The following is a 24,588-nucleotide window of genomic DNA, read 5'->3' as shown; positions in this document are numbered from 1 at the left end:
ATGCACAAGAAATACATCGAGTGATGGAAAGAGTGAAGAGAGATGAGAGACACCGTTGGTGGGACACTTTGTTTGGATGATCGCCAGCTGCCAAGGGAATCTTCAGCAAGATGCTTCACCCTGTTATTGTTCTGCTAATACTGTATTATGTTTTATACTGACAATTAGTTTGTATGCTAAACTCTGGTTTATGATGAAACGTTTAGCATCACTACACAATGTACATACACTCGATAAACCTCATTCCGAGAACGTATGTGATATCCCCGACATATTCCAACTGTCGTGAAGCTTGAGTGACTATAGTCACGGGGTGGATTCTGTGGTGTAAATGCCTGAAGTAACTAGGAAAATAAAATTAACATTCATGCTTTTAAGAAAAAGGTACAGCATTGAAGAGGCTTTCAGGGTAGGGCATAACTGCATTACCTGAGGCTCCCAACCTTGGATGCTATCGCACTGGGGAAACTTGGTGTGCTAGCTCTAAGGAACACCACGGAGCGTGGAGTGGAGTGGAGACACCACGGCTAGGCTCTGTAATCAGGTGGGGCCTCGATTGTTCTTGTGCACAAAGCTGCACTTTTTGCCACCCTAAGCCAAAGACCTGTCATCTTTTGACAAATGCTGTACCCTAGTGTACTTTTTGCTCATTATAATATCATTATAATACCAAAACACACCTCCATCCCAAAAGCTACCCGCCTCCAAGGTGCGACCACCCCCCACCGAGCATGCGCCCTGAATTTCTCGGAGCCTATTACTTTAAACGGAGACGGGAAAACTTTACACCAATCATAACTAAGATATGCTTGACTAGAGCCACTCAAGCTCCACCTAGAAGATAGAAAATAATATAAATTGGCGCAAGAGAGAGGGGATGTTAGGGAAGATACCACCGTCAGGGGAGATACCATCCCGAGGACATACAACATCCTTAGGACCTCCTGACTCCTGGGATCAGTCGACAGGCTGAGCCTCTCTTCCCCCCACATTGGGATGCCTTTGGCTGAGATCTGAATATTTGCTTATAAATCTCTATAGAGTCTTTAATCCTTTTAACGCGTTTATTTCTAGGCTGCGCACCTGTGACACCTGTAAACACCTGTAACATCTATAACACCTGTAACATCTATAACACCTGTAACATCTGTAACACCTAGAACACCTGTAACATCTATAACATCTAACACACCTGTAACATCTTTAACACCTAGAACACCTGTAACACCTATAACACCTGTGTATTTCATGCATACTAGCTTGCTTTTGCAGACAGTCACTATCGCCGGCAATCCAAAAGAACCTGATTATCTGTTGCTCTAATAAACCATACTTGATTGCATTGTGATAGCTCTCATTAATGCAACTAGGGTGAGGGTGGTTATCCGTGATAGTTCAGTGTTCTGAATCTAGCCAGCCCCTCAGACGGTTAATGCATTTTTGGTGAATGTCTGAACGGACCCCCAGGTGGTTAGTACGTTTTTGGTGAATGTCTGAGTGGACCCCCAGGCGGTTATTACGTTTTTGGTGAATGTCCGAACGGACCCCCAGACCGTTAATGCGTTTTTGGTGAATGTCCGACTGATTCAGTACTCTGAACCCAACCGGGCCCGTAACGGTTAATCAGCTACACCCCTTTAACGCAACAGGGACTCACTTCCGAAACAACCTTATAGACACTTGGGCCAAAGAGCATGGTATTGAATGGGTGTATCACATCCCCTATCATGCACCAGCCTCCGGGAAAGTTGAACGATACAATGGCCTGTTAAAGACTACCTTGAAAGCAATGGGCGCTGGGACGTTCAAAAACTGGGATACGCATTTGGCAAAGGCCACCTGGTTAGTCAATACTAGGGGATCTGCCAACCGAGCGGGACCTGCCCAATCCAACCTGTTACGTACTGTAGATGGGGATAAAGTTCCTGTAGCGCATGTAAGAAATACGCTGGGTAAAACAGTCTGGGCTACTCCTGCCTCAGGAAAAGGCAAACCTCTTCGTGGAATTGTTTTCGCTCAGGGACCTGGATACACTTGGTGGGTGATGCAAAAGAACGGAGAGGTGCGGTGTGTACCTCAAGGAGATTTACTACTGGGTGAGAATAGCCCATGAACTGAATTGCACCACGTTAATTATTATATAATACTGTATGTTATCACTACCATGACTACTACAGGTAACTAATTAGAATGTATGGAAAAGAGTGTAACCTGAGCATGACAGAAATGGTATGGAATAAGGGGTGGAGAGGTGTCCTGGTTTCAGTTAGAACAGAATTAATTTTCTTCCTAGGAGCTGGTGGAATGCTGTGTTTTGGCTTGGGATGAGCAGAGTGCTGAGAACACCCCGATGCTTTAATTGTTGCAGAGCAGTGCTTACACCAAGCCAAGGACATCTCAGCCTTTTGCTCTGTCCTGCCAACGGGCAGGCTGGGGGTGCAGTAAGAGCTGGGAGGGGACAGAGCCAGGACAGGGGACCCAAACTAGCCAAAGGGGTATTCCATCCCATCTGGGGTCATGCTAAACAATAGATAGGGGTGGCTAGCCGGGGGGAGGGGGCCGGACTGCTCGGGGTGAGGCTGGGCATCGGTCAGCGAGTGGTGAGCAATTGCATTGTGCATCACTTGTTTGTACATATGATTATTACTTTCCTATTATCACCATTGTATTATTCTTATTGTTATTGTTATTTTTGTTATTATTATTTTCCTGTCTTATTAAACTGTCTTTATCTCAACTCACGGGCTTCACTTTGCATTTCTCTCCCCCGTCCCAGAGAGGGAGGGGGGAGGCTGAGCGAACGGCTGCGTGGTGTTTAGCTGCCGGCCGGGTTAAACCACGACAGGGTGGGGACATCAGGGTGGGGACACGGGGACAAGGACATCAGGACAAGGGCATCGGGATGACATCAGGATGGGGACACTGGGATGGGGACATGGGAACATTGGGATGGGGACATCGGGATGACATTGGGTTGGGGACACTGGGACAAGGACATAGGGACAAGGACATTGGGATGGGGACATCAGGGTGGGGACATTGGGTCAAGGACATTGGGGTCACATGGGGATGGGGACACTGGGATGGGGACATCGGGACAAGGACATCAGGGTGGGGACATTGTGGGGGGGGACATCGGGATGGGGACAACCCCAATGGGGACATCGAGGACAGGGACATTGGGGAGGGGGGGGCACAAGGATGGGGGGGACACCGGGACAAGGATGGGGGGGGACAAGGACAAAGAGGGGGGGACACGGGGATGGGGTGGGGACATCGGCGGGGGACCCACTGTGACCAGACCCCCCCTGTCCCCCTCCCCCCCAAAACTAAACTTTTTTGAGGCCGCGTTGCCAATCCCGCTCTTTATTGAACCAAACGGGGTGCGGGGGTGGGGGGTGGGGGGCGGCACCCCCAACATTTTGGGCTCAGAACAGCAAAAAACAGGCAAAACCAGAAACGACGCCTTCCGGCTGCGGCTCCACGCTCAGTCCTGGGGGAGAGAACCCCCCCCAAAAAATGGCAGAGGGGGAAATTTGGGGGGGTCCCCCAATTTTTGGGGAGGGTCCCCAAATTTTTAGGGGGGTCCCAAAGTTTTTTTGGGGGGTCCCCAAATTTGGGGGGGGGGGCTGTAAAAGGGGGGAGGGTGAAAACAGGGGCAGGATTTGGGGGGGTTGTTTTTTTGGGGGCGGGGGCAGATTTTTTGGGGGGTCCTCAAATTTTGTGGGGGGGTCCAAATTTTTTTGGGGGGGGTCCTCAAATTTGAGGGGGGGAGCTGGGGGAGGGGGGGGTTGAAAATGGGGGCAGGATTTAGGGGGAGGTGGAAATTGGGGGGGTGCATTTTGGGGTGGGGGGGGCAATTTTTTGGGGGTGCACTTTGGGAGGGGGGAGAGTGAAAATGGGGGGGCAAATTTGGGGGGGGCAAAATTGGGGGGGGATTGGGGTAAAATTGGAGGGAGTAGCAATTTTAAGGTGGGGGGGCTCAAATTTGGGGAGGGGGGAGTAGGGGGGGTAAACAAAAAAAAAAGGGGGGGGCGTTGGGGGAAATTTTGGGGGGGGGCAACATTTCGGGCCCCCCCCCCTCACCTCGATTCCCAGGATGGTGGAGTCAAAGAGGTCCCGGACCTGGGGGGGGGGGGAAGCACCCAGGACCCCCCCCTTGGTGCTGGGGGGGCCGTGGGGGGCAGGGCTCACCTGGTCTAGCTGCGGGGGGGGCTCCTCGCTGCTGCCCCCCCCCCCCCCCCTCCTCCTCTTCCTCCTCTATCACATTCAGTCTGGGGACGACGTTGGGAGCCCCCCCGGTATGCCCAGTGCCCCCCCAGTATGCCCAGTGCCCCCCCGCAGTCCCTCCCAGTATGCCCTTTGCCCCCCCAGTCCCATCCCAGTGCTCTCCAATATGCCCAGTGCCCCCCCCCACTCCCTCCCAGTATGCCTAATAACCCCCCCAGTCTCCCCCAGTATACCCAATGCCCCTCCACTCCCATCCCAGTACCCCCCAGTGCCTCCCCAGTATGCCCAGTGCCCACCCCAGTCGCTCCCAGTATGCCCAGTGCACCCCCCAGTATGCCCAGTGCACCCCCAGTCCCATCCCAGTATCCCCCAGTGTCCTCCCAGTATGCCCATTGCCCCTCCAGTCCCATCCCAGTGCTCCCCAGTATGCCCAGTGCCACCCCAGTCCCTCCCAGTATGCCCAATAATCCCCCCTAGTCTCCCCAAGTACGCCGAGTGCCCCCCCAATCCCATACCAGTACCCCCCAGTGCCCCCCCAGCATTCCCAGTGCACACCCCAGTCCAATCCCACTACCCCCCAGTGCCCCCACCAGTGCCCCCCAGTATACCCAGTGCCCCCCCAGTCTCACCCTAGTGCCTCCCAGTCCCCCCAGTCCCCCTCCAGTGCCCCCCAGTATGCCCAGTGCCCCCCCTATCCCATCCCAGTGCCCTCCCAGTACCTCCCAGTTCCCCCCATTGCCCCCCCCAGCCCATTTTGAGGGTGCCCCCCCCCCCAAATTCACCTGCTGGGGCCGGGAACGCGGAGCTTCCAGGGGGGCGGGGGGGGCCCGCAGCACCGTGGAGGTGACCGCTGGGCTGAGGGGGGGGCTGGGGCCATGCCAGGTCTCTGGGGGGGGGGGCGATGTGAGACCCCCCCCACACACGGGGTTTGTCTCCAAGGACACCCCCCAATTTGTCACCTCCCTCCCTTGGGGGGGGGGGGCAGGGACAAGGGGGGGGACAGGGACAAGGGGGGGTCACAGGGACAAGGGAGGGGGGAAGATTGGGGGGTGGGCACATTGTGGGGGGGTCCCGGGGGGGCGCTGCCCCCCCCCTCACCTTCCGTGCACCTCCTCTTTTGGGGGAGCTCGGGGGGCTGCAGGGAGCGGTGGTAGGCGGCCAGGGGGGGCCACGGGGACCGCTCCGGGGGGGTCATCCCCAGCTGCTGGCAGCTCTGCTGCAGGTGGGTCAGCCTGGGGGGGGGGCAAAAATTAGGGGGGGACCCCAAATCCACCCCCCCAGGGCCCCCAAATTTTCCTCCAAGAACCCCAAATCCCCCCTGCACCCCAAATCCCCCCCAGGACCCAACCCCCCCCAGGAACCCCATATCCCCATACAAGGACCCCAAATCCCCCTCCAGGAACCCCAAATCGCCCCCTCCGGACCACAAATCTCCCCAAAATCCCCCCCCAAGGACCCAAATCCCCCCCAGGACTCCAAACCCTTCCAAGGTCCCCAAATCCCCCTCAGGGACCCCAAATGACCGCCCCCCAGGACCGCAAATATCCCTGAGGACCCCGAATACCGCACACACACACCCCAAATCCCCCCTCAAAGACCCCAAATCCCCCCTCAATACCCCAAATCCCCCCCAGGACCCCAAATCCCCTCCCCAGGACCCCCCGCACTCACAGCAGGGCTCGGTCGGGGGGCAGCAGGCGGGGGGAGAACTCGCTGAGCACCTCCAGGAAGGGCAGGTACAGGGGGGCCCCCCCCGGATCCCCCCCGGACCCCCCTCCGGACCCTCTTGTAGGGCAAAGGCGATGCCGTCCCTGGGGGGGGGTCACAGAGCAGGGGGGGTCAGGCCCGGGACCCCCAAATCCCCCCAGGGCCCCCCAAACCCCCCCAGACTCCCCCAAACCCCTTCAGACCCCCCCAAATTCCTCAGGCCCCCAAAACCCCCCAACCCCGTTCCCACACCCCCAGACCCCCCCAAAAAAAAAACCAAGCCCCCCCCAATTACCCCGACCCCCCCCCCAAAAAAAGCCTGAGCCTCCCCCAACTGGACCCAACCCCCCCAAAATGCCCGCAACCCCCCTCCCACCACCCCTAAACCCCCTCCCAAGACCCCCAGGACCCCTCCTAAAAAACCCCAGAGCCCCCCCCAAATACCACTGACCCCCCCCAAATTGCCCCAACACCCCAGAGCCCCTCCAAAAGCCCCCCCATCACCCCAAAACCCCCTCCTATACCCCCAAAACCCCCTCCCCACACCCCCAGGACCGCCCCCCCCCAAATATCCGTGCCTCCCCCGGTTCCCCCCCCCCCATTACCGGTGCAGGCGCAGTAGCACTTGGCGGTTGGGTTGGGGGCGGGGGCCGAAGAATAGGGAGAGGCGGCGCCCCAAATCCCACAGCCCCCCAAAAGCGGGGACCCCCCGCACCCCGGGGCCGTGCTCCATCAGCAGCTCCGTCATCACCTGGGGGGGGCACGGTCAGAAAGACCCCAAAATCCCCCCCCTCCAGAGCCCCCCCGATAACCCTAAATCCACCTGGAGCCCCCCAGGGACCCCAAAAGCCCCCCCAGAGTACCCTGATGACCTCAAATCCATCTGAAGCCCACCCCAGAGAACCCCAGAGACCCCAAAAGCCCCCCTAGCCCCCCCCCAATGACCCCAAATACACCTGAAGCCCCCCCGAGCACCCCAGAGACCCCAAAAGCCCCCCCAGAGCCCCCCAATAATCCCAGATCCACCTGGAGCCCCCCAGGGACCCCAAAAGCCCCCGCGGAGCACCCCAATGACCCCAAATCCATCTGACCCCCCCCCCAAACCTCTGAGAACCCCCCAGGGGAACCCAGAAGTCCCCCCGGAGCACCCAGATGACCCCAAATCCATCTGAAGCCCCCCCCCAGAGCACCGCAGGGACCCCAAAAGCCCCCTCTGGAGCCCCCCATGACCTCCTGGAGCCCCCTAAGAATCCCAAATCCCCATCTGGAGCACCCAAGGAACCCCAAATTCCCCTGAAGCCCACCCAGGACATCCTGAAGCCCCCCAAGGAACCCTAAAGCCCCCTCTGGAGCCCCCCCACAACCCCAAATCCCCCTGAAGCCCCCCCAGGACCTCCTGGAACCCCCCGAGGAACCCCAAATCCCCCTTTGGAGCCCCCCAGGCCCCCCAAATCCCCCTGAAGCCCCCCCCAGGGCCCCCTGAAATCCCCTGAAGAACCCCAAATCCCCCTCTGGAGCCTCCCCCCAACCCCAAATCCCCCTGAAGCTCCCCCAGGACGCCCCCCGGACCTGCTGCAGGCTGAGCAGCACGACGCGCGCCCACTCCTGGCCGTCCATGCGGCGGATGCACGCCAGCGTCTCCTTGATGATGTCCCCGTACTCGGCGTGAAACTGGGGGGAAACGGGGGGGTCCCCAAAGAACCGAGGGGACAGCGGGGGGGGGGACAGTGTCCCCAGCCCTGTCCCCACCTTGTCATAGTACTTCAAGACGTCGGAGGCGGCGCTGGGCTCCAGGACGTTGTAGATGATGAGCTTGCAGAAGCCGGCCAGCAGCATGCGGCGGCGGTGCAGGTCCTCCATGTGTGCCTCGGCGGCATCGGGCTCTGCGGGGACAAGGGGACAGCTTGGGGACAGCTGGGGGACACGGAAAGGACGCCAGGAGCAGCTGAGGGAGGTCCTCCGTGGGGTTTGGGGGCACTAAGGGGATGTTGAGGGGATTTGGGGCACCAAAGGGAAGCCAGAACCAGATGGGAGAAGTCCTTCAGGGGGCTTTTGGACATCTTGGGGACATCAAAGGGACACAAGGGGACATCTTGGGGCCACCATGGCCACCTCAAAGCCATCCTGAGGCCACCATGGACTGCTCGGAGATGTCTCGGGGCCACCTTGGGGACATTGGGACCACTTTGGGGCCACGGGGGCCACTTCATGACCACGGGGGCCACCTTGGGGACGGGTTGGGGACGCGTTGGGGACATGAGGGGACATCTTGGGGCCACCAGGGCCACCTCAGAGACATCTCAAGGCCACCAGGGACTGCTCGGAGATGTCTCAGGGCCACCTTGGGGACATCGGGACCACTTTGGGACCACGGGGGCCACTTCACGCCCACGGGGGCCACCCGAGGCCCCCCGGGGCCACCTTGGGGACGGGTTGGGGACGCGTTGGGGACCTCACCGTCACCGTCCCTGTCCCCAGGGCTGAAGACGTGGTCGAGGAGCACGGCGGCCAGCTGGGAGCGCAGCTCCACGTCGGGCACCAGCCGCAGTGGGGCCAGCGCCGCCCCGGCCCCGCGTGTCCCCGAGGGGCCCAGCACCAGCAGGAGGTCACTCAGCACCACGAAGGCCTTGGGGACAACGGGGACAACGGGGACAAGGTCGGCACGGGGCCACCGAGGTGCCACCTCGCCCTCTGTCCCCTCGCTGTCACCTGCTCCCGGACGCCGGCGTCGCCGTTGGAGAGGCAGCTCTGGCACAGGGCGCAGAAGGAGGTGGTTTTGTCCTTCAGGCTCAGCAGCTGCTCCTGGGGACAGCCGGGTGGCATTTGGGGACAGCCGGCTGGCACCTGGGGATGTCCCCAAGCCGGGGCCACGTCCTCGCAAAGAGGGGGTTGTCCCCCTGTTGTCCCCTCCCCGCTGTCCCCCTGTTGTCTGTCCCTACCCTGGGGTGGTGGCGCTGCTGGGGGTCCTTTTCCCCATGTGTCCCCATGTGGTGTCCCCATCCCCGTCCCCATGTCCTGTCCCCGTCCCCATATCCTGTCCCCATCCCCGTGTCCTGTCCCTGTCCCCAAGTCCTGTCCCTGTCCTATTCCTGTCCCCATGTCCCTATCCGTGTTCCCATATCCTGTCCCCATCCCTGTGTCCTGTCCCTGTCCCCACATCCTGTCCCCATGTCTCCATCTATGTCCCCACATCCTATTCCTGTCCTCATGTCCCTGTCCCCATGTCCTATCCCTGTCCCTGTGTCCTATTCTTGTCCCAATGTCCCCATCCATGTCCCCATGTCCCTGTTCCTGTCCCCCTGTCCTGTCCCCGTGTCCTATTCCTGTCCCCATGTCCCTGTTCCTGTCCCCCTGTCCTGTCCCCGTGTCCTATTCCTGTCCCCATGTCCCTGTCCCCGTGTCCTATTCCTGTCCCCATATCCTGTCCCTGTCCCCTGCCCCATGTCCCTCTGTCCCCATGTCCCCAGCCCCGCCCAGTGTCCCCACATCCCCGTCCCCACACCCCTGCCCCCTTCCCAACGTCCCCAAACCCCCAAGTCCCTGTCCCCACAGCGTCCCTTTTCTCCCCTTACCCCCAGTGTCCCCATGTCCCCGTCCCCTCCCCCAGTGCCCCCATGTCCCTGTCCCCTTCCCCAGTGTCCCCAATGTCCCCAACTGTCCCCAGTGTCCCCAGTTGTCCCCATGTCCCCAAGCTCACCTGGGGGACGTCGGTGTTGGCCAGCCGCGACAGCTCCCAGAGGATGTGGAAGTGGGTGCAGGTGATGGCGGGGACAAGGAGCTGTGGGGACACACGGTGGCCTCGTGTCCCCTCCCTGGAGTTTTCCCCAATGTCCCCAGTGTCCCCAGTGTCCCCCAGTGTCCCCAGTGTCCCCAGGTACCTGCGGGGGCACCTCGCCCGTGTCGGCCGCGCGCCGCAGGAGGAGGGTGCAGGGCTCGAAGAGCTGCCAGGGCGTCAGGTCGTGGGCGCTGCGGGGACAGGGACAGGGACAGGGGACATGGGGACAGGGGACAGGGGACATGGGGACATGGGAACATGGGGACAGGGGACACGGGGACAGGGGGACATGGGGATATGGGGACAGGGGACATGGGGATATGGGAACATGGGGACAGGGGACACGGGGACATGGGGATATGGGGACAGGGACAGGGACAGGGGACAGGGGGACATGGGGACATGGGGACAGGGGACATGGGAACATGGGGATATGGGGACAGGGACAGGGGGACAGGGGACAGGGGACATGGGGATATGGGGACATGGAGGTGGGACATGGGGACAGGGAGATGGGGACACCGGGAAGGGGACAGGGACATGGAAATGGGGACAGGGACACTGGGAAGGGGACGGGGACACTGGGAAGGGGACAGGGACATTGGGAAGGGGACATCAGGGAATACTAGGGACATGGGAATAGGGGGAAAGGGGACAGGGACATGGGGCCAGTGCCCCAGGGGATGGGGGGGCACGCTTGGGGACAGGGGGGGGACACGTTGGGGACACGTTGGGGACACGTTGGGGACACGGGGCACACTTGAAGAGGACGGAGAGGCGCTTTAGGGTGGCGGCGGCGCTGTACAGCTCCTCCTCGTCCAGGGACGGCAACTGCGGGGGGGGGACAGGGGGTTGGGGACAGCTGGGGACACCCCGGGGGGCTGGGGACACCCCAACACCCCCAGCCCAGCTCTAAACCCCCCAACCCACCCCAAATCCCCTATAATCCCCCCAAATCCCCTATAACCCCTCTAAATCCCTCCAAAATGCTCTATGATCCCCCCTAAACTCCCCCAAACCCCTATAAACCCTCCAAATCCCTCCAAACCCCCCCCAAATCCCCCCCAAATCCCCTAACCCCCCCCAATCCCCTCTAACTCCCCAAATCCCCCCATAATTCCCCTGAATCCCCCCCAAATCCCCCCATAATCCCCCTGAATCCCTCCCAAATCCCTCCAAACCCACCCCAAATCCTCCCCAAATCCCCCATAGCCCCTCTGAACCCCCCCGAATCCCCTATAACCCCCCTGAATCCCCCCAAATCCCCTATAGTCTCCCCAAATCCCCCAAAATCCCCTCTAACCCCCCCTAAATCCCCCTATAATCCCCTCTAACCCCCCAAATCCCCTGAACTCCCCCGTACCCGCAGCAGGCGGTGGCAGCGCTCCCCCAGCAGGTCCCCCATGCCCCCATCCCCACCCCATTACCACTCCAAATCTTCCCCAAACTCCTCCTAAACCCTCCCAAATCCTCTATAACCCCCCCAAATCCCCCATAACCCCCCTAAATCCCTCCAAAATGCTCTATAATCCCCCCTACACTCCCCCCAAACCCCTTATAATCCCCCTGAATCCCCCCGAATCCCCCCCAAATCCCCCTGAATCCCCCCCAAATCCACTCTAGCCCCCCCAAATCCCCTCTAACCCCCCCAAATCCCTCCAAACCAACCCCAAATCCCCCCCAAATCCCCTATAACCTCCATAAATGCCCCCAAACTCCCCCTATAACCCCCAAACCCACCCCGAATCCCCCCAAACTCCCCCTAATCCCCCCCAAATCCCCTATAACCCCTCCAAATCCCCCCAAATCCCTCCAAACCCACCCCAAATCCCCCCAAATCCCCTCTAACCCCCCCAAATCCCTCCAAACCCACCCCAAATCCCCCCAAATCCCCTCTAACCCCCCCTAAATCCCCTCCAAATCCCCTCTAACCCCTCCAAATCCCCTCTAACCCCCCCAAATGCCCTATAACCCCCCTAAATCCCTCCAAAATGCTCTATAATCCGCCCTAAACTCCCCCCAAACCCCTTATAATCCCCCTGAATCCCCCCCAAATCCCCTCTAACCCTCCCAATCCCCTCTCACCCCCCCCAATCCCCTCTCACCCCCCCAAATCCCCTCTAACCCCCTCCAAATCCCCCCAAAACCCCCTGTAATCCTCCCAAATCCCCCCCAAATCCCCTCTAAGCCCCCCCAAATCCCCTCTACACCCCCGTACCCGCAACAGGCGGTGGCAGCGCTCCCCCAGCAGGTCCCCCATGCCCCTATCCCTGCCCCACTACCTCCACCCCACTACCCCAAAACCACCCCAAATCCCCCCAAAACCCCCTACAATCCCCCCTAACTCCCTCCAAATCCCCTATAACCCCCCTGAATCCCCCCCAAATCCCCCCAAATCCCCCCAAATCCCCTAACCCCCCCCAATCCCCTCTAACCCCCCAAATCCCCCCATAATCCCCCTGAATCCCCCCCAAACCCCCTCTAACCCACCCCAAATCCCCTATAACACCCCTAAATCTCCCCAAATCCCCCCAAATCCCCCCCAGATCCCCCCCAATCCCCTCTATACCCGCAGCAGGCGGTGGCAGCGCTCCCCCAGCAGGTCCCCCAGGCGGCTCCTCACCAGCTCCCCGCGCCCCCGCAGCGGCAGCCGGGGGTCGCAGAGGGCCCCCAGGGCTCGGGAGGCCGCCCCCAGCACCTCCGGCCCCGTGTGCTTCTGCACCAGCTCCTGCAGCTGCGCCAGCGCCTGCTCCAGGGGCTGCGGGGTATGGGGTGGGGGTCACGGCCACCCCAAAGGGCCAGGGGACACGGGGACCCTATAAGGACTGGGGACATGGGGACCCTATCGGGGATGGGTGACCCTATAAGGACTGGGGACACAGGAACCCTATGGGGAACGGGGATCCCAAAGGGCAGTAGGACGTGGCGACCCTATAAGGACTGGGGACATGGTGATCCCAAAGGGTGAGGGAACACGGGGACCCTATAAGGATTGGGGACACAGGGGCCCTATGGGGAATGGGTGACCCTATAAGGATTGGGGCCACGGGGAACCCAAAGGGCCAGGGGACACGGGGACCCTATGGGGAACGGGGATTCCAAAGGGCAAGGGGACATGGCGACCCTATAAGGACTGGGGGACACAATGAGGAAATGGGGTTTGGGAACATGGTGACCCCAAAGAGCCAGGGGACCCCAAAGGGTGAGGGGACATGGTGACCCTATAGAACTGGGTGACCCTATAGGGTTGGGACCAGATGACCCTATAGGACTGGGTGACCCTACAGGATCGGGGCCAGGTTACCCTATAAGGACTGGGTGACCCTATAGGACCAGCTGACCCTATACGGTTGGGACCGGGTGACCCTATAGGGACCAGATGAACCTATAGGACCGGCTGACCCTATAGGGTTGGGACCAGGTGACCCTATAAGGACCAGGGGACCCTAAAGGACCAGCCGACCCTATAGGGTTGGGACCGGGTGACCCTACAGGACTGGGTGACCCTACAGGATTGGGGTCAGGTGACCCTATAAGGACCAGGGGACCCTAAAGGACCAGCTGACCCTGTAGGATTGGGGCCAGGTGACCCTATAAGGACCAGGTGACCCTAAAGGACCAGCCGACCCTATAGGACTGGTGCCAGGTGACACTATGGGGCCGGCTGACCCTATAGGGCCTGCGCTCACCCTCTCCAGCCGCGCGGTGCAGTAGACGCTGAGCTCGAAGCAGCTCAGCACCTCCAGCAGCGGCGTCACCTTCTCCTCGTCCGCCGAAAACTTTTTTTTTGGGGGGGTCACAGGGAGTGAGGGGGGGTCACCCGGGTGTCCCCCCACCCCAAAAATGTCCCCGAGGCCCCCCCGGGGTCCCCTCACCTTGGCCAGCAGCCGGGGCAGGATGGGGGCCAGGCAGAGGCTGAGCCGCGAGCGCTGCTCCGTCACCGCCCGCCTCCCCTTGGGGGGCGCCTGGGGGGGGACACAGGTGACAATGATGACAATGACCCCCCCCCGGGACAATGACACCCCCTGGGGGTCAATGATACCCCATCAGGTGGCACTGACCCCCCCCAGGTGACAGCGACCCCCCAAAGGGGACACTGAGACCCCCCCTTGGGGACAACGGCCCACCCCCCAGTGACAATAACCCCCCATTGGGGACACTAACCCCCCCTTGGTGACATTAAGACCCCCCCTTGGGGACAATGACCCCCCCCAAGATAATACTGACCCCCCCTTGGTGACACTGAGACCCCCCCGGGTGACAATAACCCCCCCAAGTGACAATGACCCCCCCCAAGATGACAATAACCCCCCCTTGGTGACACTGAGACCCCCCCCCAGGGACAGTGAGACCCCCCCAGGTGACAATAACACCCCCCCACATGACAATAACCCCCCACCCTTGGGGACAATGACCCCCCCCCGGTGACAATAACCCCCTTTGGTGACACTGAGACCCCCCCCAGGTGACAGTCACCCCCAGGTGACACCGCCCCCCCCCTACCTTGCGGGGGGGTCCCCGTCCCACTGGGGGCCCCTCCCCCGCCGCCCGCTTGGCGCTGGCCGCCAGGATCTCCACCAGGGCCTTCTCCTGCTGGTCGCTGAGCGCTGGGGGGGGAACTGGGATGGACCGGGAGGGACTGGGACGGGACTGGGGGGGACTGGGGGGGCTGGGAGGGGGCTGGGGGGGACTGGGAGGGACTGGGATGGACTGGGAGGGGGTTGGGGGGGGACTGGGGGGACTGGGAGGGGGTTGGGGAGGTTCCCAGTGCCCCCCAGCTCCCCCCAGTATCATCCCAGTGTCCCCTGGCGCCATCCCAGTGCCTCCCAGTGACCCGTGGTGCCCACCCAGTTATCCCCCGTTCCTCCCAGTCCCATCCCAGTACTCCCCAGTACCCCCCAGTGCCTCCCAGTTCCCTCCTAGCATCCTCCCCGTGCCTCCCAGTCTTTCCCAGTGCCCCCTGGCACCCTCCCAGTCCCATTCCAGTCCCTTCCAGTTATCCCCAGTGCCCCTCAGTCCCATCCCTGTTCCCCTCATTGTCTCCCAGTGCCATCCCAGTGCCTCCCAGTTCCCTCCCAGTGCCCCCTAGCACCCTCCCAGTGCCCCCCAGTGCCCCCCAGTGATCTCCAGTGCCACCCCAGTTCCCCACAGTGTCATCCCAGTGCCCCCCCCAGTCCCGTCCCAGTGCCCCCTTGTTCCCACCAGCCCCCTCCCAGTGGCTCCCAGTGCCCCCAGTTGCCCATATTCCCCAGGGGCCTCCTCCAGCAGCAGTCCCCGACCCAGCCATGTCCATCCCAGTGCCCTCCCAGTACCTCCCAGTTATCCCCAGTTTCTCCCAGTCCCATCCCAGTACTCCCCAGTGCCTCCCAGTTCCATCCCAGTTCTTCCCAGTGCCCTCCCAGTGCCTCCCAGTTGCCCACCCTCCCCGGGGGCCTCCTCCAGCAGCAGCCTCCCCCAGCTGTGTCCATCCCAGTGCCCTCCCAGTGCCCCCCAGTCCCATCCCAGTCCCCCCCAGTGCCCTCTGGTGCCCTCCCAGTTATCCCCAGTTCCTCCCAGTCCCATCCTAGTACTCCCCAGTACCCCCCAGTGCCTCCCAGTTCTTCCCAGTGCCCTCCCAGTGCCCCCTGGCACCATCTCAGTGCCCCCCAGTCCCATCCCAGTCCCTCCCAGTGCCCCCTGGTGCCATCTTAGTGCCTCCCAGTCCTTCCCAGTGCCCCCTAGCGCCCTCCCAGTGCCTCCCAGTCCCCTCCCAGTGGCTCCCAGTGCCCCCCAGTTGCCCACCCTCCTCGGGGGCCTCCTCCAGCAGCAGCCCCCCGGCCGTGTCCCAGTCCCGCAGCTGGGTCCCGGCGCAGTCCCAGAGGCTGTCCACGAGGTACGCGGCGTGCTGGTGGAGCTGGGGACAGGGACAGCGCTGGCACCGGGGGGCACCGGGGTCACCGGGGGTCCCTTGGGTGTCCCCTGGGGTCACCCGGGGCCACCTGGGGTCCCTTGGGTGCCACTTGGTGTCCCCTGGGTGTCCCCAGCTGTCCCCAGGGTGTCCCTGGGTGTCCCTTGGGTGCCCCCAGAGTGCCCCCAGACTGTCCCCAGGGTGTCCCCAGGGTGTCACCTCGCTCTCGATGAAGAAGGTCAGCAGCAGGCGGAAGAAGGTGCGGTTGTCCCCACTGCCAGGGGACGGCTCGGTGTCACCCTCGTGCCGCGGGGACAGCAGGCTGGGGACAAGGACAGGGGGTGACATTGGGAAGGGGACAGCTGGGTGGGGACATCAGGGGGTTCAGGGTCCCGAGATGGGTTTTTGGGGGGAGAGGGAGTGGGGACAGGGGGACAGAAAGAGACACGGGATGGGGACACGGGGGTCCCAAGGGCATGGGGACAGGGTTGGGGACACAAATGGACACAGGGAATGGGGACAGGATTGGGGACAGCAAAGGACATGGGATGGGGACAGGGGGGTCCCATGGGGATGGGGACAGGGTTGGGGACATAAAAGAACACAGGATGGGGACAAGGGGGTCCCATGGGTGTGGGGACAGAGTTGGGGACACAAAGAGACTGGCGGGGACAAGGCAGGACCGGGTGCCACCATCCCCACGAGGACATCCCCAGGTGCCACCAAGCCTCGCACCCGGTGGCAGCACCGACTGGGGACGATACCCGGGGGGTGACACCGAGAGGGGACAGGGGACAGGGGAGGTGACACAGGAGGGGACAAGGGGGTGGCCCGGCCTCACCTGCGGTAGAGGAAGAGGCCGGCGGCGGTGGCGAGGGGACGGCGGCTGCAGAAGACGGCCGGGTAGACGCGGTGACAATCGGCCTCCGTCAGCGCCTCGGCCACAGTGCTGGGGTGACAACGGGGACACCGCTGTCCCCCGGCTGTGTCCCCTGTCCCCGAGCCGTGTCCCAACCCCCCAGCCCCGTGTCCTGCCTGGCTTCGTCTCGCCCGTTTTGTGTCCCCCTTGGTGCTCTCAGACCCTAACCGGTGTCCCCAGTGTCCCCATCCCCCGTGTCCCCAACGTCCCCAATGCCCCCAATGTCCCCCTTGTCCCCAATGTCCCCCCCATGTCCCTCTTGTCCACCATGACCCCCGTCCCCAATGTCCCCCTTATCTCCCCATCCCCAATGTTCCCCTGTCCCAAATGTCCTTGTCCCCAATGACCCCAACATCCCCAATGTCCCCCTTGTCCCCCCCATATCCCCAATATCCCCATGTCCCCAATGTCCCCCATGTCCCCAGTGTCCCCCCCATATCCCCAATATCCCCATGTCCCCAGTGTCCCCCCCATGTCCCCAACGCCCCTATGTCCCCATGTTCCCAGTGTCCCATGTCCCCAACGTCCCCATGTCCCCCTTGTCCCCCATGTCCCCCAATGTCCCCCATCCCCAATGTCCCCATTATCCCCAATGTCCCCCATGTCCCCAGTGTCCCCCCCTTGTCCCCAATGTCCCCCCCCCATGTCCCCAACATCCCCAACATCCCCCTGCCCCCAATCCCCAATGCTCCCCATGTCCCCGATGTCCCCAAGGTCCCCCCCATGTCCCCAGTGTCCCCAACATCCCCCATGTCCCCAATGTCCCCCCTGTGTCCCCAACGTCCCCAAACTCACTCCAGCATCACCGTCAGCAGCTTCACCACCTCCACGGCCACCACGGGGTCCTTGTCCTGCACCATGGACACCAAGTGGGCCTGGGGGGGGGGACACACACCCGTTGTCACCCCCTGGGGACCTCGGCAGGGAGGTGACAGCGCTGGGGACACGGGGGGGGACACACTCACCTTGAAGCGCCCAGTGAAGAGCTCCATGTGCGCAGCCGTGTCCCGGCGGGCGTACAGCCCCTGCAGCGCCCGCACGCAGCGCAGACGCACCTCCCCCTGCTGCGGGTCCCCAAGTGTCCCCAAGTGTCCCCAAGGGTCCCCTCCCGGCCACAAAGGTCCCCAAGGGTCTCCTCTCCTAACCCCAAGTGTCCCCTCCCAGACCCAGTGGTCCCCAAGGGTCCCCTCTCCCAGCCCCAGTGGTCCCCAAGTGTCTCCTCTCCTGACGCCAAGTGTCACCTCCTGGTCCCAAGTGTCCCCAAGGGTCCCCTCCCAGCCACAAAGGTCCCCAAGGGTCTCCTCTCCTAACCCCAAGTGTCCCCTCCCAGCCCCAAGGGTCCCCCATCCTGCTCCCAAAGGTCCCCAGCCATCTCCTCCTGGCCCCAAGTGTCCCTAAGTGTCCCCACGGATCCCCTCCCAATCCCAAAGGTCCCCAGATGTCCCCTCTCCCAGCCCCAAGTGTCCCCCATCCTGTCCCCAAAGGTCCCCAGCCATCCCTTCCTGGTCCCAGCAGTCCCCAAGTGCCTCCCATCCTGGCCCCAAGTGTCCCCAAGGGTCCCGTCCCGGCCACAAAGGTCCCCAGGTGTCTCCTCTCCTGACCCCAAGTGTCCCCAAGTGTCCCCAAGGGTCCCCTCCCGGCCCCAAAGGTCCCCAAGGGTCTCCTCTCCTAACCCCGTGTCCCCTTCCAGCCCCAAAGGTCCCCAAGGGTCCCCTCTCCCAGCCCCAGGGGTCCCCAAGTGTCTCCTCTCCTGACACCAAGTGTCCCCTCCTGGTCCCAAGTGTCCCCAAGTGTCCCCAGAGGTCCCCTCCCAGCCCCAGTGGTCCCCAAGTTTCCCCCATCCTGCTCCCAAAGGTCCCCAGCCATCCTCTCCTGGCCCCAAGTGTCCCCAAAGGTCCCTTCCCAGCCCCAAATGTCCCCAAGGGTCTCCTCTCCTAACCCCAAGGGTCCCCTTCCAGCCCCAAAGGTCCCCAAGGGTCCCCTCTCCCAGCCCCAGTGGTCCCCAAGGGTCTCCTCTCCTGACACCAAGTGTCCCCAAGTGTCCCCAGGGGTCCCCTCCCAGCCCCAGTGGTCCCCAAGTTTCCCCCATCCTGCTCCCAAAGGTCCCCAGTCATCCTCTCCTGGCCTCAAGTGTCCCCAAAGGTCCCTTCCCAGCCCCAAATGTCCCCAAGTGTCTCCTCTCCTGACCCCAAGTGTCCCCAAGTGTCCCCAAGGGTCCCCTCTCAGCCCCAAAGGTCCCTAAGGGTCCCCTCTCCCAGCCCCAGTGGTCCCCAAGGGTCTCCTCTCCCTACGCCAAGTGTCCCCTCCCTGCCCCAAGTGTCCCCAAGTGTCCCCTCCCATCCTCAGGTGTTCCTAAGGGTCCCCTCCTGGCCCCAAAGGTCCCCAGGTGTCCCTCCCAGGGAACCACATGTCCCCGAGGTGTCCCTCAAGGCATCCCTATGCCCCCACAGTGTCCCCATGTCCCCAGGGTGTCCCTTTGTCTCCAGGGTGTCCCCACAGTGTCCCCATATCCCCAAGGTGTCCCTTTGTCTCCAGGGTGTCCCCACAGTGTCCCCATGCCCCCCAGCTGTCCCTGTGTCCCCAAGGTGTCCCTGTGACCCCAAGGTGTCCCCACAGTGTCCCCATGTCCCCAAGGTGTCCCCGAGGTGTCCCTGTGTCCCCAAGGTGTCCCCAGAGTGTCCCCATGTCCCCAAGGTGTCCCCTTGTCCCCAAGGTGTCCCCATGTCCCCAAGGTGTCACTGTGTCCCCAAGATACCCCCACGCTCTCACAGCTGTCCCTGTGTCCCCAAGGCATCCCCATGTCCCCACAGTGTCCCCATGTCCCCAGGGTGTCCCTTTGTCTCCAGGGTGTCCCCACAGTGTCCCCATATCCCCAAGGTGTCCCTTTGTCCCCGAGGTGTCCCCACAGTGTCCCCATGCACCCCAGCTGTCCCTGTGTCCCCAAGGTGTCCCCAGGATGTCCCCACCTTGTCGTGCAGGGTCCAGCCGAGGTACTTGAGGTGGCCGTCGGTGAGGAAGGAGGCCGGGAAGCTGCACATCCACGTCCCCAGCTCCTCCATGCACAGCGCGCGCACGTCAGGCACCACGTCCCTGGGGGGGGGACAGCGCCTTGGGGACAGCGCCACGGGGACAGCGCCACGGGGACAGCACCTTGGGGACATCGCCACGGGTACACCACGGCCCCGACACGCTCGGAGTCCCCAGGGCCACCCCAGGGACCCCCGTGTCCTGGTGACAACGTCCTGGTCCCGGTCCCCAACCTCTCCTGGTGATGTTCTCCGAGGAGAACCCAACTTGGTTCCGTCCCAGTTCCAATCTGGTCCCAGGTCCCAACTGGTCCCAGTCCCCAACCCCTCCTGGTGACGTTCTCCAAGGAGAACCCAACTTGGTTCCGTCCCAGTTCCAAACTGGTCCCAGTTCCAAACTGGTCCCAGTTCCAAACCACAACTGGTGATGTTCTCCAAGGAGAACCCAACTTGGTTCCGTCCCAGTTCCAAACTGGTCCCAGTTCCCAACTGGGCTGTCCCCAGTGCCACCACAGTGACAACCCCTCCCGGTGACAACCTTCTCCAAGGAGAACCCAACTTGGTTGCGTCCCAGTTCCAAACTGGTCCCAGTCCCCAACTGGGCTCTCCCCACTGGCTCCAGTCCCTAACCACGCTGTTCCCAGTGCCACCCACTGCCACCCAGTGCCCCCAGCACCACCCCAGTGCTGCCCAGCACCATGCAGTGCCACCCAGAGCCACCCCAGTGCCACCCAGTATCCTCCAGCATCACCCCAGTGCCCTCCAGCACCACCCCAGTGCCCCCTAGCACCATCCCAATGCCACCCAGTGCCCCCCAGCACCACCCCAATGCCACCCAGTGCCACCCAGTGGTACCCAGTTCCGCCCAGCACCACTCCAGCGCCCCCCGACCTGTATCGGTGCACGAAGACCCCCTTGAAGATGGTGTTCATCATGGCCTCGATCTCCTCCTGCTGCTCCTGGTGCTGGACGGCACCCACGGGCATCACCGGGGCGCCCGTGCCCGTGTCCCCACCGCGTCCCCAAACGTCACCCACCTCCCGCAGCGTCTCCTGCAGCGCCTCCAGCTTGCCGGGGGCTCTCCGGGGGGGGCTTTTCCCCCTTTCGGCCTCGTAGAGCCTCCAGGTGTTGTCGCGGCGCTGGCTCAGCCCCAGCGCCACCTCCACCAGCGCCGTCATCAGCTTCATGGCTGGGGACAGCGGGACGGTGGCGGGGGGGCGTCGGGGACACCCGGCGGGTGACAAGTTGGGGGTGGGGGGTGTCACCTACCTGCCAAGGTGGCCGTGTGGCGGAAGGCGCGCACTTGGGAGTCGGCGAGGCTGGTGAGCAGCGCGGTGAGGCCGCCGAGGAGGAAGCCATCGTAGAGGACGGCGTGGCGGCTCCGCAGGGCCACCGCTGTCACCACGGCCCCAAAAGAGGCCCGAAAACGGCGCCACGGCCCCGTGGAGAGGGACAGGGGGTAGTCGGAGGAGTCCTGGGGGGGGACACGGGGGCAGAACGGGGACACGAAGGGATGAGGCGGCGGGGATGGACAGGGGGGAAATGGGGGCGGAAAGGGAGAAAATGGGGGCGGAAAGGGAGAAAATGGGGACACAAGGGGACAAAGCGGGGACACAAGGGGGCAACACAGGGGGATGTAAAGAGACAAAATAGGGAGAACATAAAGGGACAAAATAGGGATGCAAAGGGACAACATGGGGACACAAGGGGACAAAACAGGGACACAAGGGGACAAAATGGGGAGATTGGTAGGGACGGACAAAATGGTGGGACACAAAGGGACAACATGGGGATGCAAAGGGACAACATGGGGATGCAAAGGGACAAAATAGGGACACAAAGGGACAAAATAGGGACACAAAGGGACAAAATGGGGGATTGGAAGGGACAGAACAGGGACACAAAGGGACAACGTGGTGGGAACGTAAAGGGACAAAATAAGGGGGGCATAAAGGGACAAGATGGGGATTGGAAGGGACAAAATAGGGGGGACATAAAGGGACAAAATGGGGCGGTGGAAAGGGGTGAAATTGGGAATGAAAAGGGACAAGGTGGTGGGGATGTAAAGGGACAAAATACCCATTTTGTCCCATGCAAAGGGGACAACGAAAAGGGGGACCATGGAAAGGGACAAAATAGGGGGGACATAAAGGGACAAAATGGGGCGGTGGAAAGGAGTGAAATTGGGAATGAAAAGGGACAAGGTGGTGGGGATGTAAAGGGACAAAATACCCATTTTGTCCCATGCAAAGGGGACAACGAAAAGGGGGACCATGGAAAGGGACAAAATGGGGGGGGACATAAAGGGACAAAATGGGGACACAAAGGGACAAAATGAGGAAAGGCAAAGGGATAAAATGGGGGCACACAAAGGGACAAAATGGGGGGACGCAAAGGGACAGAACTGTGGGGACGACAAAATGGGGACGCAAGGGGACAAAATGGCGGCCTCACGCAGGTGACAAGATGGCTGCCTCACAGAGATGACAAACTGGAGGCAACGCAGAAAAATAACGTGTTGGGGACACAGGGACAAAGCGTTGGGTCACACAGGTGACAAAGTGGCAGGGATGCAGAGGGACAAAATAGCAAGGAAGTGAGGTGACAAGATGGCGGCGTCACACAGGTAACAAGATGGCCGCCTCACAGAAATAACAAAACAGCAGCAATACGAAAAATATAAAGCATCCAGGACACAAGGGACAAAATGCTGGGGTCACACAGGTGACAAAATGGAGGGGACGCAAAGAGAGGAAGTGGTGGGGATGCAAGGAGACAAGATGGCGGCGTCACAGCGGTGACAAGATGGCCGCCTCACAGAGGAGACAAGATGGCCGCCTCACAGAGGAGACAAGATGGCGGCATCCCCACACCACCACACATCCCCCAGTACCTCGCTGAAGGTCTCGGTCAGCCGCTGGATGATCTCGGTGTTCTGCTGCTCCCGCAGCATGGCCAGCGTCACCGTGCCTGCCGGGAGGGGACACGGCGGCTGACGGGGACGTCCCCCGGGGGGGTGACAGGGGGACGGGGAGCGGGGCGGCCGCACCTCGGCAGCCGCAGGAGCGGACGATGAAGTTGACGAGCTCCAGGAAGGCCGGCTCCCGGTCCCGCTTGTAGCCCTGCAGCCACTCGTCCACCGCCACCTGCGGGCACAGTGACACGTGGTGACACATGGTGACACGTGGTGACACGTGGTGACACGTGGTGACATGTGGTGACATGTGGTGACACGTGGTGACATGTGGTGACATGTGGTGGCACGTGGTGGCCCCACATTTGAGCAAATGCCCCCCCCCCCATGTCCCCTTCCCAAGGTGGACACGTCCCCGTGTCCCTTTGGGAGCTGGTTTTGCTCGCGTGTCCCTTTATCCCTGTGTGTCCCTGTGCCCCCCAACATGTCCCCATGTCCCCCCTTGTCCCCATGTCCCCCCCTGTCCCCGTGTCACCTCGATGGCCACCCTGCCGTCCATGACAGCCTGGTAGAGGACATTCTCCTCCGAGCTGCTGCCGTCCTCGCTGGGCTCCCTCCGGGGATGTTTGGGGACCTGCGGAGGTGACACGGGGGTGACAAGGGAGGGCACGGCTTTGGGGACGGGGGGGGACACAAAGGGGACACGTACAGGGCGGAGGCGGGTGCTGGGCCCCCCCTGAGCCCCCCGCTTCTCCTGCAGGGTGGCCTCGAAGTCGCTGCCGGAGTCGTTGTCACTGCTGCTGGTGTCCCTGTGGGGACAGTGGGGACAGCAAGGGGGGGCTGTTGTCACCTCCCCCCCCCAAAAACAAAACAAAACAAAACAAAAACTCAAGGACAATCCCTCCCAGTATGCCCAATAACCCCCCCCAGTGCCCCCCAGTATGCCCAGTGCCCCCCCCATCCCATCCCAGTGCCCTCCCACTACCTCCCAGTTCCCCCCATTGACCCCCCCAGCCCATTGTCCCCCTGTCCCCCTGTCCCCATCCCAGTGTCCCCATTACCAATGTCTTTGTCCCCAATATCCCCATCCTGCTGTCCCCATCCCATTGTCCCCCTGTCCCCGTGTCCCCATCCCAATGTCCTTCTCCTGATGTCCCTGTCCCCATGTCCCCATCCTGCTGTCCCCATCCCAGTGTCCTTGTCCCTGTGTCCCCATCCCGATGCCACCATCCTGCTGTCCCAATTCTGATGTCCTTGTCCCCCTGTCCTCATCCCAGTGTCCCCATCCCAATGTCCCACCCTGATATCATCCTGATGTCCTTGTCCCCGTGTCCCCACCCCAATGTCCCCATCCCACTGTCCTTGTCCCCCTGTCCCCATGTCCCTGTGTCCCCATCCCGATGTCCCCATCCCATTGTCCTTGTCCTGATCTCCTTGTCCCCAATATCCCCATCCCGCTGTCCCTGCCCATTGTCCCCCTGTCCCCATGTCCCCGTATCCCCACCCCAATGTCCTTGTCCTGATGTCCTTGTCCCAATGTCCCCATCCCAGTGTCCCCATTACCAATGTCCTTGTCCCACTGTCCCCATCCCAATGTGCCCACCCCAATGTCCTTGTCCCCGTGTCCCCACCCCAATGTCCTTGTCCCCGTGTCCCCATCGCAGTGTCCTTGTCCTGATGTCCTTGTCCCCATGTCCCCATCCCAGTGTCCCCATCCTGTCATCCCGATGTCATCCCAATGTCCCCATCCCACTCTCCCCACCCTGATGTCCCCATCCCTGTGTCCTTGTCCCAGTGTCCCCATCCCAACGTCCTCATCCCAATGTCCTTGTCCCGATGTCCCCACCCCTATGTCCCCGTGCCAATGTCCTTGTCCCAGTGTCCCCATCCTGATCTCATATCGATGTCCTTGTCCCGATGTCCCCATCCCAGTGTCCTTGTCCTGATGTCCTTGTCCCCATGTCCCCATCCCATTGTCCCCGTGTCCCCATGCCCCCATCCTGCTGTCCCCATTGTCCCCCTGTCCCCGTCCCCCCCCTCAGAGCCGCAGGACGTAGGAGTCGCTGTGTGTCAGGTGCCACACCCAGCACTGGGGGGGTCCGGGGGGGGCGCGGGGGGGGCACTGGGAGA

The 24,588-nt window shown here is 62.0% G+C and overlaps 2 protein-coding genes across 5 annotated transcripts; both read right to left on the bottom strand.

Moving 5' to 3' along the window:
* Nucleotides 1–5,327: 5,327 nt before the first annotated feature.
* Nucleotides 5,328–21,693, bottom strand: LOC140001117 (cohesin subunit SA-3-like). 4 transcript variants are annotated; one of them, XM_072032288.1, is made up of 23 exons: nt 20,814–21,691; nt 20,582–20,733; nt 20,436–20,509; nt 19,485–19,608; nt 17,484–17,582; nt 17,314–17,393; nt 16,441–16,548; nt 15,819–15,921; nt 15,494–15,605; nt 14,216–14,331; nt 13,588–13,677; nt 13,402–13,491; nt 12,282–12,470; nt 10,473–10,543; nt 9,816–9,903; nt 9,635–9,715; nt 8,647–8,739; nt 8,395–8,563; nt 7,687–7,820; nt 7,507–7,608; nt 6,543–6,688; nt 5,902–6,041; nt 5,328–5,462 (listed from the first exon to the last, which is right to left on the bottom strand). In XM_072032288.1, the coding sequence occupies exons 1-23, from the start codon at nt 21,664–21,666 to the stop codon at nt 5,458–5,460; spliced, it is 3,219 nt and encodes a 1,072-aa protein (XP_071888389.1). In that variant the 5' UTR covers nt 21,667–21,691; the 3' UTR covers nt 5,328–5,457. The 4 variants fall into 4 exon arrangements, with proteins under 4 accessions (XP_071888389.1, XP_071888390.1, XP_071888391.1 ...); XM_072032289.1 differs by having other exon boundaries at nt 14,216–14,319; nt 20,814–21,689; XM_072032290.1 differs by lacking the exon at nt 13,402–13,491 and having other exon boundaries at nt 20,814–21,693.
* A 35-nt stretch (nt 21,694–21,728) lies between these two features.
* Nucleotides 21,729–23,371, bottom strand: LOC140001118 (cohesin subunit SA-3-like). Its single transcript, XM_072032292.1, has 5 exons — nt 23,168–23,371; nt 22,994–23,092; nt 22,594–22,690; nt 22,438–22,514; nt 21,729–22,254 (listed from the first exon to the last, which is right to left on the bottom strand). The coding sequence occupies exons 2-5, from the start codon at nt 23,015–23,017 to the stop codon at nt 22,090–22,092; spliced, it is 363 nt and encodes a 120-aa protein (XP_071888393.1). The 5' UTR covers nt 23,018–23,092; nt 23,168–23,371; the 3' UTR covers nt 21,729–22,089.
* Nucleotides 23,372–24,588: the final 1,217 nt, after the last annotated feature.

The sequence above is a fragment of the Anas platyrhynchos genome, chromosome 37 (assembly GCF_047663525.1).
Source record: "Anas platyrhynchos isolate ZD024472 breed Pekin duck chromosome 37, IASCAAS_PekinDuck_T2T, whole genome shotgun sequence".
NCBI lineage: Eukaryota > Metazoa > Chordata > Aves > Anseriformes > Anatidae > Anas > Anas platyrhynchos.
Note: the sequence above shows the minus strand (reverse complement) of the source record. Positions and strands in the feature narration are given on the sequence as shown.